Source organism: Ascaphus truei, chromosome 19 (genome assembly GCF_040206685.1).
Source record: "Ascaphus truei isolate aAscTru1 chromosome 19, aAscTru1.hap1, whole genome shotgun sequence".
Classification (NCBI taxonomy): Eukaryota; Metazoa; Chordata; class Amphibia; order Anura; family Ascaphidae; genus Ascaphus; species Ascaphus truei.
In genome coordinates this window covers 11,362,850-11,380,997 of record NC_134501.1, presented here as the reverse complement: position 1 = coordinate 11,380,997, position 18,148 = coordinate 11,362,850, and the positions used below count along the sequence as shown (strand labels likewise).

The 18,148-nt window shown below is 44.3% G+C and overlaps 1 protein-coding gene across 1 annotated transcript; it reads left to right on the top strand.

Annotated features, from left to right (window-relative positions):
* The first annotated feature begins 964 nt into the window (after window positions 1-964).
* On the top strand, window positions 965-16,931 carry CFAP263 (cilia and flagella associated protein 263). Its single transcript, XM_075576558.1, has 9 exons — window positions 965-1,107; window positions 4,140-4,266; window positions 5,284-5,448; window positions 5,902-6,060; window positions 8,350-8,430; window positions 9,662-9,817; window positions 11,589-11,696; window positions 12,983-13,138; window positions 16,695-16,931. The coding sequence occupies exons 1-9, from the start codon at window positions 992-994 to the stop codon at window positions 16,785-16,787; spliced, it is 1,161 nt and encodes a 386-aa protein (XP_075432673.1). The 5' UTR covers window positions 965-991; the 3' UTR covers window positions 16,788-16,931.
* Window positions 16,932-18,148: the final 1,217 nt, after the last annotated feature.

Below are 18,148 nucleotides of genomic sequence, written 5' to 3'. Positions count from 1 at the left end.
CAGCCGCTTTATATGTAACCATGACAAAAATCCCATTGAAATCGGTAGGATTGTTTCTGTGATAGGCCTGGTGCAGTTGGCTTTGCCTCACAATGGCACTGTATTTGCCTTGATGCCCCAAGGGAGGGGCAGTTGTTTCAAGCTAGGACACACAATGGCACATTGTTTGCCTTGATGCCCCTTGGGAGGGGCAGTTGTTTCAGGCTAGGTCACACAATGGCACCGTGTTTGCCTTGATGCCCCTTGGGCGGGGCAGTTGTTTCAGGCTAGGTCACACAATGGCACATTTTTGCCTTGATGCCCCTTGGGAGGGGCAGTTGTTTCAAGCTAGGACACACAATGGCACCGTGTTTGCCGTGATGCCCCTTGGGAGGGGCAGTTGTTTCAGGCTAGGTCACACAATGGCACCGTGTTTGCCTTGATGCCCCTTGGGAGGGGCAGTTGTTTCAGGCTAGGTCACACAATGGCACCGTGTTTGCCTTGATGCCCCTTGGGAGGGGCAGTTGTTTCAGGCTTGATCACACAATGGCACCGTGTTTGCCTTGGTGCCCCTTGGGAGGGGCAGTTGTTTCAGGCTTGATCACACAATGGCACCGTGTTTGCCTTGATGCCCCTTGGGAGGGGCAGTTGTTTCAGGCTAGGTCACACAATGGCACCGTGTTTGCCTTGATGCCCTTTGGGAGGGGCAGTTGTTTCAGGCTAGGTCACACAATGAGTGAGAGCTGGAGATCTCTGAACCACAACAATTGCATTTTCATGAAAAACTATTGACGTCAAAGGATTAAACTCCATTAATTCGAGGCTAAAAACGAATTTATTCGACTGCAAAGAGTAATGGGCTGCAGAGTAAGATTTTTCCAGCAACGAGGAGGTTAAAACTGGTGGGCCAAAACGGTGTCCAGGCCGTTTCCATGGCGACAGTGACGCTGCCGCGCTCGCACCTACGTCATACCCTGGGCGACGCGCACACCTTGTGTTTACCTTAGAAACCATGGCGGATACGGACGCGGAGAGCGTGAAGACCGAGTCCCAGGCCGGGGAGGACCCGTTACAGCAGCTGTCCGAATTCAACAACGAGCAGCTGGCAGCCGTGATCGGGGATATCAGGTACTTCACGGGTGCCCCCCCACCCAAAAACCGCCGCTGCGGTATCTCCCATTCATTGCACCGACAACTGCAATGTACCTGGAGAAGCTGGCTGGTGATTGGACAACACACGTCACGTGACCGTGTGTATGTCAATATGCAGCCTTCTTGCCCAATGATAATTACCCGGGATTTTACTGACACACTTGTGACGTTTAGGCTGCGCTTATAGTGCCGGCAACATCGCGTCAAAACAAATGCATTGCCACCGTCGTGTGCGCTTATAGTAAGCGCGACGCGACGGCTTGGTCGCGATCACTGGAAGTCATCTCAATTTGATTTTTCCAGCAACCGTACCCTGAAGTCACGGTTACCGTCACGGTTACCGTCACTCTGCATAAAAGCATGGGGTGAAAACAAAGTAATAATTAATAACCTTTAAGATTTTACACAAACTGGATTAAAAATATCCACTATGTAAAAATTTGGGGGGATATGTATCAACATGGTGAAATTTCCTCCAAAACAACAACAATTCTCATCTGCGTCAGATGTAGAAAGCTTGTTTCTTGTATTTGTCTCAGGAGCAGAGTCTGGCGCTGCCTATGAAAAAGACGCAACGTAAAAGGAAAACTGCACCAGTTATAGATGCATTTTTTAATATTGCGCTGACTCTCTCCTCCCCCAACTCCTTCTATAACCACTCCCCAAAATGCTCACTGAGCAAAATGGGAGCAAAGCATCTTGATACATCAAAGCAAATTGAGTAAAAATGACGTAATTAGCGTCTGTTTTTGGAGCAATGGTCCAGTTTGCAACACTTGAGACATATCGGAAGTGCAATCCTGTGGTGGAAGAAAAAGTGGTGCACTGCTATTGATTAAAAGATGGAGGCTGGATCGCTCAAAAAAAGTTAAAAAGTTATTTATTGGTCTACTCGCAACATTATAAAATCAGGTAAGGAGAGCAGGCAGAGAGAACCTCTGATGTGTTTTGCGCATGTGTGCACTTTGTCAAAGCGTGGTATCTCTGACCTGTGAACACATTAAATAAGGATCCATACTGGAAGGTCCGCCCTCGTGCTCCTCAAAGCTGTTCCTCTCACACCAAAACCGCCATGGTTGACGGTCATTCTGGTGTGTGGAAGGTCGAGTGGCGGTCCCTCTGGTGGGAATCCACATTACATCAACAAATCAACAACATCAAACAATGTACTGAATCATAGAAATATGTATGTAGATGCATATATGTATATTTAAATCTATATCAGAGGAATCGTCGCCACATCGTTTTTCAGCCAACAACTATATCATGAAGACGGGATATGTGAAGCAACTGACGAGTGGCGACCTCCCCAGCATAAATCTGTACAACAACAAAATAAACTAAGATTTATGCACTACAAATATTAGTACAAAAATTGTTAAAAAAAAATATATATTTTAAAAACATAGGCCGATTTCTTCCTTGATGGACAACATTGCAATGATTATATTTCAAGAAGCTGATAGGCAAATAAAAATCTCAATTTATATACGATAAACCTATCAATATAAAGAACGAACTAGCAAGGGCAATTTATTCGATATCCTGAAACTCCTCTACTTTTTTTTTTTTTTCTATAGACCACTGTCAATGTAATATTTTTGATGGTCTCTATTATTGTAATATTTAATATTTTTGTTATGTCATAAAATTTATTAAAGATATAAATCTTCATCATGGGATATGGAGTCCCTGTCAATAGCTTACTGGGCCACACGTGGCCTACGGTCTGATGACCGGAAGAATACAGACAAAGTATGGGGGGGTGCAACTTGTTTACTTATACCTTGCTAAACTCTGATACCTCGTGATCCTCAGCCGAGGATCACCACACACAGTATACAGGTTACAGAGATGTCTGGGGAACCCCAGTGTTCTTAGAAACCCTAACAGAAAAGAAAAGGAAAAAAAGTCCTTGGCGCAGGTATGGAAACCCGATACAATAAAAGTTCCCAATTCTCTGAATGTAGGAGCAGTTCGTGGGTCCGGAATTGGATATCTCAGAGTCTCTTGGATGGTAGTTCTGAATCTGCAATTACACAAAACAAAACGACCATTGCGCAGTAACCTCTGATTATTCGTTCACACCCACACCGCTGCTAGCTACTTACTTAAAAGTAGAAGATAAAGGGCCTTGCAAGGTATCTTTAACTTGTGCTCCGGTGTGCAGGCTGGATATCAGTGGATTACCAGATGGTATTAACCCTCTGGTATTAACCCTCTCCACACAGTAGCGAATACATGCATAAAATGGAATAGAATAGAAAAACCAATGGTATGATACCATATAAAATGTAATAAAACAATAAGGACTCACAGCAGTACACTCACATGCTGACCAGCCCTATGGACAGGATACAATGTGCCGTCCGCTAGCTTGAGAGGATAGAAAAGCGGCGCATATGGAGGTAAGGTCCTGCGTTTCAAACATTACATTCAGAGAATTGGGAACTTTTATTGTATCAGATTTCCATACCTGATAGTGCGCCAAGGACTTTTTTTCTTTTCTGTTACCATTTGTACTAACCTTATGGATAGGTTTGTTGTTAATCCTTAGGCAGCCACTCCCTCATTCACTATTAGGCATTTGTGGGATCCCTTGCACACCTGGTATACCTTTCATTTAAGATATATTCAGTTCACGTTTACTTTCATTCATTATTTTGTATTGTATAGTTTAGATTTGGTAATAGGTTGAGCGCTTAGTATATGTTTAGTTTTTTTCATTTTTTAGCACAATTCTTAGAAACCCTGGTTGAAAAACACTGGTGTAGAGAGATGCACAACTTTCTGCAAGAAATATTAGTGCTTGGTGCTGCATTCAAATGCAGAAACTGCAAACGCCCTGGGTACAAGTGTAGAGTGGCATACCAGACTGTAATAGAGTTAAAGCTTAAGTATAACTTTTATTCATCAACGTTTCACTGTAAACCGCTTCACGAGGACTAGTCCTGATGAAGCTCTCTCCTTTGACCTCGTGAGCCCATGCTTGATCCTGTCTCTTGCAGCAATGCAGTCTCTGTACTTAAAGCAGAAACAGAAATGTTTGAGAAATTCTATAAACGCCTGGATCCCAAAGACTTGGCACCCTTGCCTGCTACAGAAGTGGGAGCTTCGGCCCTGGACTTCAGCCAGGTATTCATATTTGTGCTGTTATTAATAATTCATTTTGATGTAGCTCAAAGCACATTGCTTTGCTGCATTAGCAGATGAAATACAGGGAAATGCTGACACATTGCAAGAGCAGAAGGCATGTACTGGAACTGAACATATACAAAAGCTCCAAAGAACTTCCCTTCTAAGGGATACTGTGGTAGACTAATGAATCATAATGCAGGTCTTGCAAAAATTGCAGCAGCCTATTAGCAATGTGAAAATAGAAAACACTGTCATGTTTACTAAGCAGAGGTACTCCATACTTCCAACACCGCGTAGTCACTACGGTCCTTCTCCCATTCAGATGAAAGGTCTGCCTGGAAAGTGTCCTATTATTATAATTATTATCATTTATTAATAAAGTGCCCAGATATTCCACAGCACATTACAATGAGGTTGAAAGAGTATAATAATGCTGTATGAATGCTAACATACACTATGGTGCAGTAAGCAGTGGCAGCCTGCAGGTGACCATAGTTAGCCTGTCATTGCCCTGTGCCAGGTCTGATATGAAGGTATTCATCACCATAAGACCTGCTTTTATTGCATTCTGGTACTACAGTATGTCGAACTGCACCCTTAAAAAGGCATGAAAGCTTGTTGGACACTTTGTTTTTTAGATAACCCTTTTAAATAGGGTTATAGTTCATTAAGACCATGCAGTAAACCAGGGGTCGCCAAACTCGGGCCTCAAGAGCCGCCTGGTCAGGTTTTAAGGATATTGCGGCTACAACACAGGGATTCAATCACTGGCTCACTGATTTTGCCCGCACTACCTGTGCTGAAGCAGGGATATCCTTAAAACCTGACCTGGTGGGGGTGCTTGAGGACTTGGTTTGACCGCCGCTGCAGTAGACAATCTATTACTATTTGAAGTGCTCATTAAGAGCACAGACTGGCGCTTTGTTTTCACAGCGCCGCTCTTACTAGGGTCCCGTCACTTTCGCCGCACCTTTTTTACTTTTTTATTTTTCCCCGTGTCAACCCTTGTTGTAGATGCGGAGCCGGCGCAGGTCTAAGTCCCGCGGCGCGATCTTGGAGCGTTTGCTGAGTCTGACCTTGGAGCAGAAATGTGAGCTGGTGCAGCGAGAGTTGGAGGTGATGAAGGAGGAAGTGCAGCGAGATCACGAGAACAAGGAGCGAATCCTGCAGAGCTACAAGGTGACAGAGCCACTCACAGGGGGTCCTGTAACTTCTCCTTCAAGCAATTCAAGGTGCAAGCCCACTTAGCTGGACAAAAAATAACCTTCAAGATGGCTGGTGTCCTCCACATTCTGCCAAATACAGCCAGACACATCGCCTATACAAATGGATTTGAAAGGGGAAGAAAATAAGGGATTGATTGTATACAAATCAAATATACCAACAATAGTTTTTCTTGTAGATATTGAGGGCCATATTTACTAAGTAGTCTTGTAACGCAAGACATCCTACAGCCCATTAAAGATAAGACTGCTTAGTAAATATGTATGTTCTGGCTTTTTGGCTCTTGCGTGTCCTTGTCTCTCCAGCAGGAGAGACCACCGCCTTGAGTGCCAGAGAAACCAGCATTGCATTGCATGGGTAATCCCACATGCACCTGCTTCCATTGGTCTATGATCTGTGCCCACCCAGGCCACAATGGAGGAGGCAGAGATTCGCAGCACGGAGATCAAGAAAGCCAAGTATGAGTTTGAGCGGGACGTTGGCAGCACTGCGACGGGCAGGAAGAAGGGTGGAGCCGTCACCTCTGAGAAGGTTATCCGTTACATGGAGGAGAAGACCAGGGCCAGAGTAAGTCATGGGCAACATGCACTGGGACGACTATATGCCTATAACTATAATCGGCACGCACATTGCCATAAGTGTGTGTGTGTGTGTGTGTGTGTGTGTGTGTGTGTGTGTATATATATATATATATATATATATATGAGACAAAAAACAAACAAAAGCGCAAGCTCCATAGCACGTAACTGAATAAAAAATAAGGTACATTTATTTAAAAAATCAGCAACCCATAAGAATGTGCACTTACAGGATTTAAAATAGAACCATTCATGGGAGAGAAATCTCTTGTGGTCATCTGCGATGGTGGGGGGAGTCCCGGATTAGCAGGGTGGATGTAAACAGCCCAGGATCACCACGAACTCCTATCTCGAGTTGGCAGCAAGGTAGAGAGGCATCCGATGCCTGCGCGTCCTTTTCTCCCTCATATGGTGGTTGCCAGCACTCAAATTTGCCGCCAGCCGGAGCGCAGGGAAGCCAGGGACTCCAAGTACACCAACACGAACGCGATGACGTCACAGCCCTACGCGTTTCGTCACACTATATATATATATATATATTTATATATATATGTGTATATGTGTGTGTATATATAATATTTAAATGGTTTTGAAGCAAAGGGTGGCACTGTGTGTCCATTTGCATGTCATTTCCCAGAATCCCTTGCTGCAGTGGAAGTGCTGGGTGATAATGGTGAAAGACAGGGTTGCAACCTGCCTAAGACATGCAAATGAGCATACAGTAATATTTCCATTTTCTATATGCTTTACTGTGGAGGATTTTTGTCACTTTTTTTTTACCCACCATAACTTTGTGTGGTGAAATCTATCCCATGTTTCATTTTGCAAAGTCAGTATAACCAACCCCACACTGAGGAGACCCATTAAGGTCGAAAAACAGCTGTCTGTGGGTGGGTTTACTGGCTTTGCATCTTAACCCAGGCTGTGCTCAAATCTGTAAAATGCAGCAAGCTTAAGCTTATAGGGGACCATGTTAAATGGTTTTGAAGCAAAAGGTGGCACTGTGTGCTCATTTGCATGTCATTTCCCAGAATCCCTTGCTGCAGTGGAAGTGCTGTGTGCTGGGTGATAATGGTGAAAGGCAGGGTTGCAGACCTGTCTAAGACATGCAAATGAGCATACAGTAATATTTCCATTTGATATATATATATATATATATATATATATATATATATATAAACACGCGTACACACACAGACACACACTTTATATACTGTAAGAAAGAAGCGCGTGCCACATAGCGTTTATCTGTGTTGACATTTATTTTAAAAATTGAATCTATAAAAAAAGGCGCACTCACAAGTGTAGCTAGAATTAGCCCATTTAGAGATGTATCATCTCAACAGGATAGTACTCATCTGGGGCTTAAACCGCTCCATAAGGGGGGACAATGATCGAAAATCCTGGCATCAGGGTATGTATGAGAGTCCAACAAGGAGGTGGGGATTGGAAATATAAAAGAGACAATCTCTCAGAAGGTACGTCACCCGGAGGTAGTCACGATCCAAAACCGCAACAACTGGGCACTTCAGAAGACTGGCTGGTATCATCCGTTAGTTTCAGCCTTAGATTGATATGCCTTCCAAGCAGCTCGTTGGCTGTATGGACGGCTCACTCCTTCCTGTAGCAAACTCTAAGCATAGGGCAGCCCGGCATCCGTGATCAGCTGCTGACATGCAGGGGGAGTCTCGGACTTCCAAAACGTGATGACGTGCACTACTCACAAAAGTTACTTTATTTAACCCCTTCAGGGCTTTCTCACATTTTTCACTAGCTCATGGGACAATAATTACATATATTCAGTGTAGGTACCTGCAACATTCGGTTATGCCTTGACGTGACTTGCAGGCTTATAACACTTTGGCCAAAGGGCTTAACAAAATAACCTTTATTCATGAGATCACTATTTTATCTTGGCCAAATTGGTAGGAGCGCAGGAATCGTTCTTTTTGTATCTCTCTATGTAAGGCCGATCTTTTTACCTGCAGCAAACTTCTATAGGGAGGAGCGCGGTAATATGTACAGTCTTGTAAAGTATTGAAAAATACCATGCAGAAATGATATGCAATTATGAGCATTGATTGTAAATGTATACATAAGGGTATCTGTATAAACGTGTGTGCGCACTATTACTATATAAATGCAATTGCAGGACCATGTACACTGAAAGTACTATATACATGTAAATATTGGGCTTTGTACACACATATATACAGGCTGTACAGATGGACATTTAGCTCCCTGAAAGACGTGTGACTATTTATTCCTTGCTTGGCAGGACAGTTTGGCAGACAAGCTCCGGCTGAGGAACGCATCCTTAAAGGTCCAGAAGAGAAAAATGCAGATGCAGCTAAAACAGGTTAGTGTTTAGAATAGAGTACATACAGTATAGCGGGGCACACGCAGGATACAGTACATACAGTATAGCGGGGCACACGCAGGATAGAGTACATACATTATAGCGGGGCACACGCAGGATAGAGTACATACAGTTAGCGGGGCACACGCAGGATAGAGTACATACAGTATAGCGGGGCACACGCAGGATAGAGTACATACAGTATAGCGGGGCACACGCAGGATAGAGTACATACAGTATAGCAGGGCACACGCAGGATACAGTACATACAGTATAGCGGGGCATACGCAGGATACAGTACATACAGTATAGCGGGGCACACGCAGGATAGAGTACATACAGTTAGCGGGGCACACGCAGGATAGAGTACATACAGTTAGCGGGGCACACGCAGGATAGAGTACATACAGTATAGCGGGGCACACGCAGGATAGAGTACATACAGTATAGCGGGGCACACGCAGGATAGAGTACATACAGTATAGCGGGGCACACGCACGATTGAGTACATACAGTATAGCGGGGCACACGCAGGATAGAGTACATACAGTATAGCGGGGCACACGCAGGATAGAGTACATACAGTATAGCGGGGCACACGCAGGATAGAGTACATACAGTATAGCGGGGCACACGCAGGATAGAGTACATACAGTATAGCGGGGCACACGCAGGATAGAGTACATACAGTATAGCGGGGCACACGCAGGATACAGTACATACAGTATAGCGGGGCACACGCAGGATACAGTACATACAGTATAGCGGGGCACACGCACGATTGAGTACATACAGTATAGCGGGGCACACGCAGGATAGAGTACATACAGTATAGCGGGGCACACGCACGATAGAGTACATACAGTATAGCGGGTCACACGCAGGATACAGTACATACAGTATAGCGGGGCACACGCAGGATAGAGTACATACAGTATAGCGGGGCACACGCAGGATAGAGTACATACAGTATAGCGGGGCACACGCAGGATAGAGTACATACAGTATAGCGGGGCACACGCAGGATACAGTACATACAGTATAGCGGGGCACACGCAGGATAGAGTACATACAGTATAGCGGGGCACACGCACGATAGAGTACATACAGTATAGCGGGGCACACGCAGGGTTGAGAGGCTCTATATCACACAAGAAGTAGTGAGAGGTAAAGATGAGATCTAATACCGGAAAGAAATGATGCACTGAATATTGACCCAATGCACATACAGAAGGAGGAGATGGGAGAGGTTCTACATGAGGTGGATTTCCAGCAACTGAAGATCGAAAATGCACAGTTTTTGGAACGAATTGATGAACGGAACCAGGACCTGTTACAGCTAAAACTGACTACGGGAGACACTCTTCAGGTCTTAAACTCCTACAAGGTGAGAGGAGAAAGATAGAGGTATTGTGTATATTAACACAATGCAACATGTCCATGAGTAGAACCGTATGAAAACCCTTTGCAAAATCTAAGTAGACCACATCAACTGCATTACCCCGGTCTAAATTCCTACTTACCTCCTCAAAGAAACTAATAAGGTTAGTTTGGCACGACCGATCCTTCATAAATCCATGCTGACTATTATTAATAATTTTGTTTCCATTATGTATTCATGAATATTATCCCGTACTAAACCGTCAAGTAGCTTCCCCGCTACTGATGTCAGGCTTACAGGTCTGTAATTCCCCGGTTGTGATCAAGCTCCCTTTTTAAATATAGTCCTTGAATATTAAATGTAATGATTTGGCTATTACTGAACCTAACCCCTTAAACTCTTGGATGTATGCCATCGGGGCCAGGGGCCATATTTACTTTAATTTTATCAAGCCGCCTATGAACTTTTTCCTCGGTTATCCAATCGTTTGTTAGTATAGAGGTTGTGGCTTCCTCCTGTGGCGCTACTATTGCAATTGATTCTTCCCTGGTAAATACAGAGGCAAAGAATGTGTTTAATACCTCTGCTTTTTCCTTATCTCCAATAATCTGCCTACCCATCTATCACCGAAAGGGTCCTATATTTTCTTTTCTCATTATTTTAGTTATTAAGATACTTAAACAAACTTTTTAGGGTTGATCTTACTTTCTATTGCAATCCTTTTTTTCCATTTTCCATTTTCGCTAATCTGATTGCCCTTTTGCAATTTTTGTTACATTCCTTATAATTCTGATATGATGTGATTTGCCCCATTTTTTTTTTTTTCTCTCGCTTGGCCAGGCACTTTAGCGGCCCCCTGCCGCCCTGTGCAAATGCCACAGTGTGTGTGGGTGTACATATACTCACTCACTCCTTGCGTATGGAGGGAATTATATGAAGCATCCAAGAAGTTTGCCTTGATGCCTATGCAACGTTATTTTCGGCATTAACTTGTTCATCGTGGTTATTGCATTTGATGCAGATCTGTAAACCTCAGAAGTGACTTCCACCTCACACTTGGAAAAACTATTTTCCACCCTGAGGAAAGTTTGAGAAACTACTGCCAAGTAGTATAATCCATCTCAAAATTGCAATGTGACATTAGCAGTGCAAGCAAGAGCCAGAATTGCTTGATACAGTGACGATAACAGACACATTTTTAGGATGCCTCAATGTTTGGGCAAAATTGTATTGTATGTCTTTATTTATATAGCGCCATAAATGTACATAGCGCTTCACAGTAGTAATACATATCATATAAATAACAAATAATATAAATAACAGAACATGGGAATAAGTGCTTCAGACTTAAAAGTAACATTAAGGAAGAGGAGTCCCTGCTCCGAGGATCTTACAATCTAATTGGTAGGTAGGGAGAACGTACGAGGGAATTCTAGTACGTGCGTCTGCAGGCGGCCAAGCTTTATGTATCGTGTCCATGATTATCCTCAGTGCTATTCATATGCTTCTTTAAGCAAGTGTGTCTTAAGGTGGGTCTTAAAGGTGGATAGAGAGGGTGCTAGTCGGGTACTGCGGGGAAGGGCATTCCAGAGGTGTGGGGCAGTCAGTGAGAAAGGTTTAAGGCGGGAGAGGGCTTTAGATACAAAGGGGGTAGAAAGAAGACATCCTTGAGAAGAACGCAAGAGTATCTCACATTGCTTGCAGTATCAGTGATGTTACAGCAGTTTGTAGTGGGAATAATGATGCACATTTCCTACTTTGACCCCTGGGACAACAGAAGAAGCTACAGAACACAACAACTGAGTCAACTCGTCTAGATAAGGAGATCTTCATAAGACACGAGATGCTGCAGAGAATCGAGGCTGAGACACAGCTGGTGGAGCAGGTACCAGCGAGAGAGTGTAGGAAGCAGGGCTGGCTGTGTATGGTTCATTGGCAGAACAGCAGGATGTGCTATAGTCAATATGTAATAACAATATGACATATGAGGGGCAATCAAAGCCATATTTACTAAGTGGGGCTAAGCCACATGCTACCGTAGGGTCTATCCCAGGGGTGCGCAAACCTTGCGCTGCGCCTCCCCCTGCCTGCTCGATTGCGCCCCCCCTTACCTTCAACGAAGCGTCAAATGATGCTGCTGGGTCATGTGACATCACGCCACGTGACCCGCGGCGTCATTTGACTTCACGTCTCCATGGCAACGGGCATCATTTGACGCCGCGTTGCCATGGAGTCGCGAGGACAAGAAGCTGGTGAGTACATTTACAGAGGCCTCGTGCTCTTAGTGTGGGGCCTCTATAACCGCCGCGCATCCCCCAATAAAGTCTCGTGTCTCCCTAGTTTGCGCACCGCTGGTCTATTCACTCGAATGGTTTAGTACTGCTGATGTCATTTAATATTGGCTATATCAAAAAGGGGGGGGGAAAAGATGGGTGGGGGATGCTCCCGCATCAGCAAAAGTTGCAATAGTGGTGATAAGTGAATAGTGCCAGTTACTGGTGCAAAAGAGGATAGGGATACTAATAAACAAACAAACAGAAGATACCTCGTTGAATGCACTCAGAGTGGCTAAATTGGTGATGTGGTAATTATAGTTAAAAACCTTTTAATCACATAAGAAAGTTAAAACCTATTTGTATAGAGGGGTGTGGTAAAATAGTCCAGGACCAGCCCCTTATAAAGCCCACTTTAGGGCGGTGTACTGTTACTATCTTCCTACTTATGTTGAAGATTCTGTTGGTTTGTTTATAAGGGGCTGGTCCTGGACTATTTTACCAAACCCCTCTATACAAATAGGTTTTAACTTTCTTATGTGATTAAAAGGTTTTTAACTATAATTACCACATCACCAATTTAGCCACTCTGAGTGCATTCAAGGAGGTATCTTCTGTTTGTTTGGTCATTTAATATTGCCCTGAGTGTCTGTAACAGAGAGGTGTGTGTGTGAGGCTGTCAGAAGGATACAAGGGATTTGATATGAGGTGAGAACTGGAACACCAGAAGCTTAGTTAATGCTGGATTGATGTGTAGTGGCAGAGTTGAGCAACATTAACGGTGCGGAAGAATGCACGGCCTTTGATGCTGAACTATGTAATAGTCACTACTGTACTGTTTATCTTTTTACACTTGTGAGTCGTCGTCCCCATCGCAATGTTTTTGTATTTTGCAAAGGAGCGGGAGAAAGCCGAGAGTCTGAACAAGATGCTAAGAAAACAGCTGAGTGATTACCGCGTGCCCGAGGTTCTGCAGTATGTTCATGAGAAGGTGGAGCAAGAGGAACTAGAGAAAAGCATCCAAACCTGGGAGAGGAAAGTGGAGATCGCAGAGGTAACACAGAAGGATCCCACCTAGTCCAGTGGGCAATAGTTGCACTCTATTGGACATTGGCACTGAGGTACAAACATGTCAGGGATGAAAGGATCACTGAGGGGTAAATAAATATTTAGTATATGGTGAGTAACTATGGCGTCATATAAAGTTTTATACACTAAACAGCTCCCAGGTTCTCCTTTTTTAGGACAGTTAGGCTCATATTAACTAAGCAGTGCATAAGACACATTCCAGCATGGCTTAGTAAACATGGCCCTTTTCAAGTCCTTCAAATGCAAGGTGTCTTTCTGCACAGAATGGGTCTTTTGTAGTAACATTTCTTAGTAAATATGGCCCTTTAACTTTTTGAACACATCTGAAAAAAATGAAATAGTGTCACATTCTTACACAACATTTACCCAGAAATATATAAATAGTATGATCATTCGCCCCCACAAGACATCAATGGGATCATCTAGTAAAAAGCAGGAATCACTCATACGGGTTTTGATAGGTAACAGTAAGCCTGGCATCAGTAGTGAGGAAGCTACTTGAAGGTTTAGTACGGGATAATATTCAGGAATACCTAATGGAAAACAAAATTGTTAGTAATAGTCAGCATGGATTTATGAAGGATCGGTCGTGCCAAACTAACCTTATTGGTTTCTTTGAGGTAAGTAGGAATTTAGACCAGGGTAATGCAGTTGATGTGGTCTACTTGGATTTTGCAAAGGCTTTTGATACGGTTCCACACAAGGTTAGTGTACAAAATAAAGCAAATTGTACTCGGTAAAAATATATGCATCTGGATTGAAAACTGGTTGAAGGATAGATAATAGAGGGTTGTCATAAATGGAACTTTTTCAGGTTGGGCTAAAGTCGTGAGTGGAGTACCTCAGGGATCGGTACTGGGACCCCTGCTTTTTAACTTGTTTATTAATGACCTTGAGGTTGGCATAGAGAGCAAAGTCTCCCTCTTTGCTGATGACACTAAATTGTGTAAGGTAGTAAAATCAGAGCAGGATGTAATTTCTTGGACTTGGAGAGACTGGAAACTTAGGCTGGTAAATGGCAGGTGAGGTTTAATACAGATAAATGTAAGGTTATGCATTTGGGAAACGAATAAACAGGCAACATACAAATGAAATGGGGTTACATTAGGAGAATCTTTGATGGAGAATGGTTTAGGAGTGCTTGTCGACAGAACCTGAGAATAAGGAATGCCCCAGAGTATTGATCATCCTACCGTAAACTTGTCCATCGTCCGATATATCACTTGAATCAAAATCTAGAGAGAAGTCTTACCATTTACCTGCCCATCTGTGACCATGTCTCCCCGCTCAACAATCAACCCAGACAACAGACGGTGTGGAGAAAGCTACTCAGCTGTTGAGGATCAAGCAACGACGATCCTACGAAAGCTATTACCCGAAGCACTGTTCTCTCTACAGGGGCACTCCCGGGGAATACAGGGGTCACTCCCGGGGAATACAGAGTCCGGTTTTTCCCCCTTCCTGCCGATGGCTACGCGAGGAGGGGCCTGTCCCTCAATTTGGAAGACGAGATCTGGCATGGTCCACAGGCCCGGGAAGGCCTTTTTCGAGTTGCTGGTCGATCTGGGGCACCTCCCACTGTTTATGTGGCGCCTCCCTCCCCCCCCCCCCCTTGCAGGTCGTTTGTCCCAGAGGGACGTCGCTCAGGCGTCGCCAACGTTGGGGGGGGGGGGGTTCTGGGGCAGCTTCCCCTATATAGTTTCCTCTTCCCATCGGTCCGAGGCCAGGCCGATCGGGACATACCGCCGCCTCAGTATAGCCCAGAGGATGACTGTGTTATTATCTGGTTTGTGGTCCAGATGAGAGGAGCCGCTCTGTTCTCGGCTCCCAGCTGATCAGGTTGAACAAAATGTATCTTAAGTTCTAGGTTGTCAGAGGCCAGGAGGCTAAAGAAACTCCAGGGATCTAGAGCCTTAATGTCTTGCTTAACAGTATAATCTAAGTTTGACAGGTTAAGTCGAGCATTCCCCCCCCCCCCCTTTTAAAGTTTGCTATACTGAACTGTGCCTGTTACACTGACTGATACCCGCCACGTTATTATATAGATTTGCTAAGCGAAGTAGATCTTTGAGAGTTCTAGATCATAATTGCTAGTTACTAGATATTAATCAATAGAGAGCGGTAAGTTTTAATGTACTGCTGCGGCAGACTTTATTCTAACAAATCACCGGTTTGTCCCTGGCTTGTTCCTGGAATGCGACGCTGTTCACCCGGAGCATGCCGCGTTCCCAGCCACGGGTCATGCCCGGCTGACGTGCGGTTGATGTGTTAATTGATAATGGTTCAGGATTTAATAGGCTGCAATGCTTCGCGTGTCCGCCAGATGGCATAAATTCATGAATTGTAATGCAGTATATATACAGTGTATTTAAACTGTACGTAAACAGTGTACGTAAACCGCATTGGTTTCAGGTCCGGGGACCCCCCTGCTTCCCGAGATACAGGCCCCTTTATGGGGTGCCGGTATCTCTCTGCTTTATTTACATTCCGCGGTCACGTGATCGGGACCTTTAAATGCAGAGGGATACCGGCACCTCATAAAGGGGCCTGTATCTCGGGAAGCAGGGGGTCCCCGGACCTGAAACCAATGCGGTTCAGCTCCGGAGACCCCCTGCACATCTACACTATGAATAAAAATGTATTTTAAATAATTTTTAATGTGCCGATGAAAATAACGCAATACACTCCGGGCGAAAACCATACAAAACCGCACATCACCGGGATATTCTGAAATTCGCGGAGCTAGCCGAGTTAGAATAAAGTTGGTCGCCACTGTATGCTGTTTCCCCATTCCTTCTCCCCCCCCTTTCTATTACCCCGTCTCCCACCCTCTCTCCCTACCTTCCCCATAACCCCACAAATTCAATAAGAAAGATACAAAAGATGTATACATGTGACCATACCTTAGCCAGAATCGTGTTATAGAATTTGATCGGGATGCCCTGACCTGCTCTATAAAATATATATGTTTGAGGATCACTGTATTCTCTAGAATTTGCATTGTAGACCTACATTGGGGTATCTCTGCTCTAATTTACATAAATATAATGAAATATCACGAGGCCAAACCTCCCCCCTCCCCACCCACCTATTCCCTGCACCTTTCTCCCTTCCCCCCTCGCCCCTTAAACATGACAAGAACGATGTATATCTGTTATTGAATGTTACTCTCAGCTACGCAATAAACTAAGACCATGATGTAGAGAAACTTTAATACAATACTATATATGTTTATAGGTTATTAGGTACCACTTAACAGTGGTGCAATAGGCCACAGCCAGGATTCTTATGATCTACTCCCTCCCCTCTCTCCCCCTTCCCCATCACCCCTCAACCTAACAAGAATGCTGTATATAGGTTACTATATTTTACTCTGTTATGCCACAGACTATGCTTGGGATGTAATGCAACGGTTTTACAAAAATATCTCGCTGTCATAAGTTAAATTTGGTCCGGTATCTTTAAATGCCTGCGTATAAGAGGTATGCTTTTCTTTTACACCTCTTCCCTTCTCTCTGCAGCTTTCCTTGAAGACCTATCGCAAAGCGTGGGAGCGGCTGAAGGCCGTCAGGACCAAGACACAGGCCTACAGGCAGCTGTACGGGGCCCAGTGAGTGCCAGAAAGCCCCCTCAAACTTCTGAGAATCCGGGTTCCTGCTTCGGTCACATGTATGCACCTTCCCCTTCGCTCCCACATTATCCGGGAAGACAAGCACAATAATCTAATACAGGACAATAAAAAGACATAATCCTATCATGATGGTTGTCTTGTGAACTGTGTGGGATGCATCACTATTCAGGGATAGAGGTGGAGTGAGCAGTTATCTGACCACAAATTAAAGCTGCAGTTCAGTCAATATCCTGCATGTGTGTTTTTTTTAATAAATCAGTTCTGGTGTAAGAAAAAATACTTTTAGCATTTTCTGTTTTTAAAAAAACAACTATGAAAGACCAATTTTCTTGTATTCTATTTTAACAGCCATTTGCTAAGGCACCGCCCCTGCATGTCCTGTCACAAGCCCTGGCACACCCCTTTGTCAGCCCTGCCCTCCCTCTAGCACATGTCAGTGCAGGAGTGCTCATGAATATTCATGAGCTTCCACTGAGTGACAGAGGCAGAATATAAACATATGCCAGCTCTAATTATGTCACCAAATTTCGCCTATCAATACACGGAGAACGAATTGACCTGCAGCTATACAGTTCTTAAGGTAATTAGAGATTGCCCACATGAAACTATTAAAGTAAAAAAAAAAAAAAAAGACTGAACTGCAGCTTTAAAACCTTTTCATGCAGGGTAAGATTAACCCCTTCACTTCTTTGCAATGCACTGCCAATTCCCCTTGCAGGAAAGGATCATTCTCTGCAGCACTTTAAACAGGCAGAGTTGCTTCTTGCCTTAAAAACATGTTTTATAGAAATTCTGTGGTCAATCAAATATCTTCACCTTGCTTGAGCAAAGAAACGATTGGTCACTACCAGGGATGGGACTGACTGATTTGACTTTAACCACAAAAGAGTTCAGAGATTCACGATCATTAATCTTATTGCCTACTCATCAGACTGCCGCTAACAAAACTGTGTGACTGATACCAGGCAGGATAGTGTCCTGAGCTTGTGGGGGGTACACACCCTTAATAAGGCCCCACATTGCACCTGTTTGTGTAGACAGCATGGGTGGTATAGCTGTCAATCACTGCGGGAGCTTCCAAAGTCCCGCCACACAATGCCTTGCCGCTGTAGATGCAAAGCATTGTGGGGAGCAACTTTGGAAGCTCCTGCTGTAAGCGACGGTGAGCTATACCACCCACTCGAAGGTGCAGTTCGGGGCCTTACTAAGTGCGACGTCCCCACACCAGCTCAGGAATCCGCTATACTGCCTGGGATCTCCCATTACAGATTTATTTTTGGCAAAAACCTTGGAGGCACCTCACGAACCCCCTGTTGGTAATCACTGGTCGGAATCATGCTCGGT

Coding starts and splice junctions, on each gene's coding strand:
- CFAP263 (XM_075576558.1), top strand. CDS start 992: ATGGCGGATACGGACGCGGAGAGCGTGAAGACCGAGTCCCAGGCCGGG. Junction 9,818..11,588: donor AGGTCTTAAACTCCTACAAG/GTGAGAGGAGAA, acceptor CTGGGACAACAG/AAGAAGCTACAGAACACAAC. Junction 11,697..12,982: donor AGACACAGCTGGTGGAGCAG/GTACCAGCGAGA, acceptor TATTTTGCAAAG/GAGCGGGAGAAAGCCGAGAG.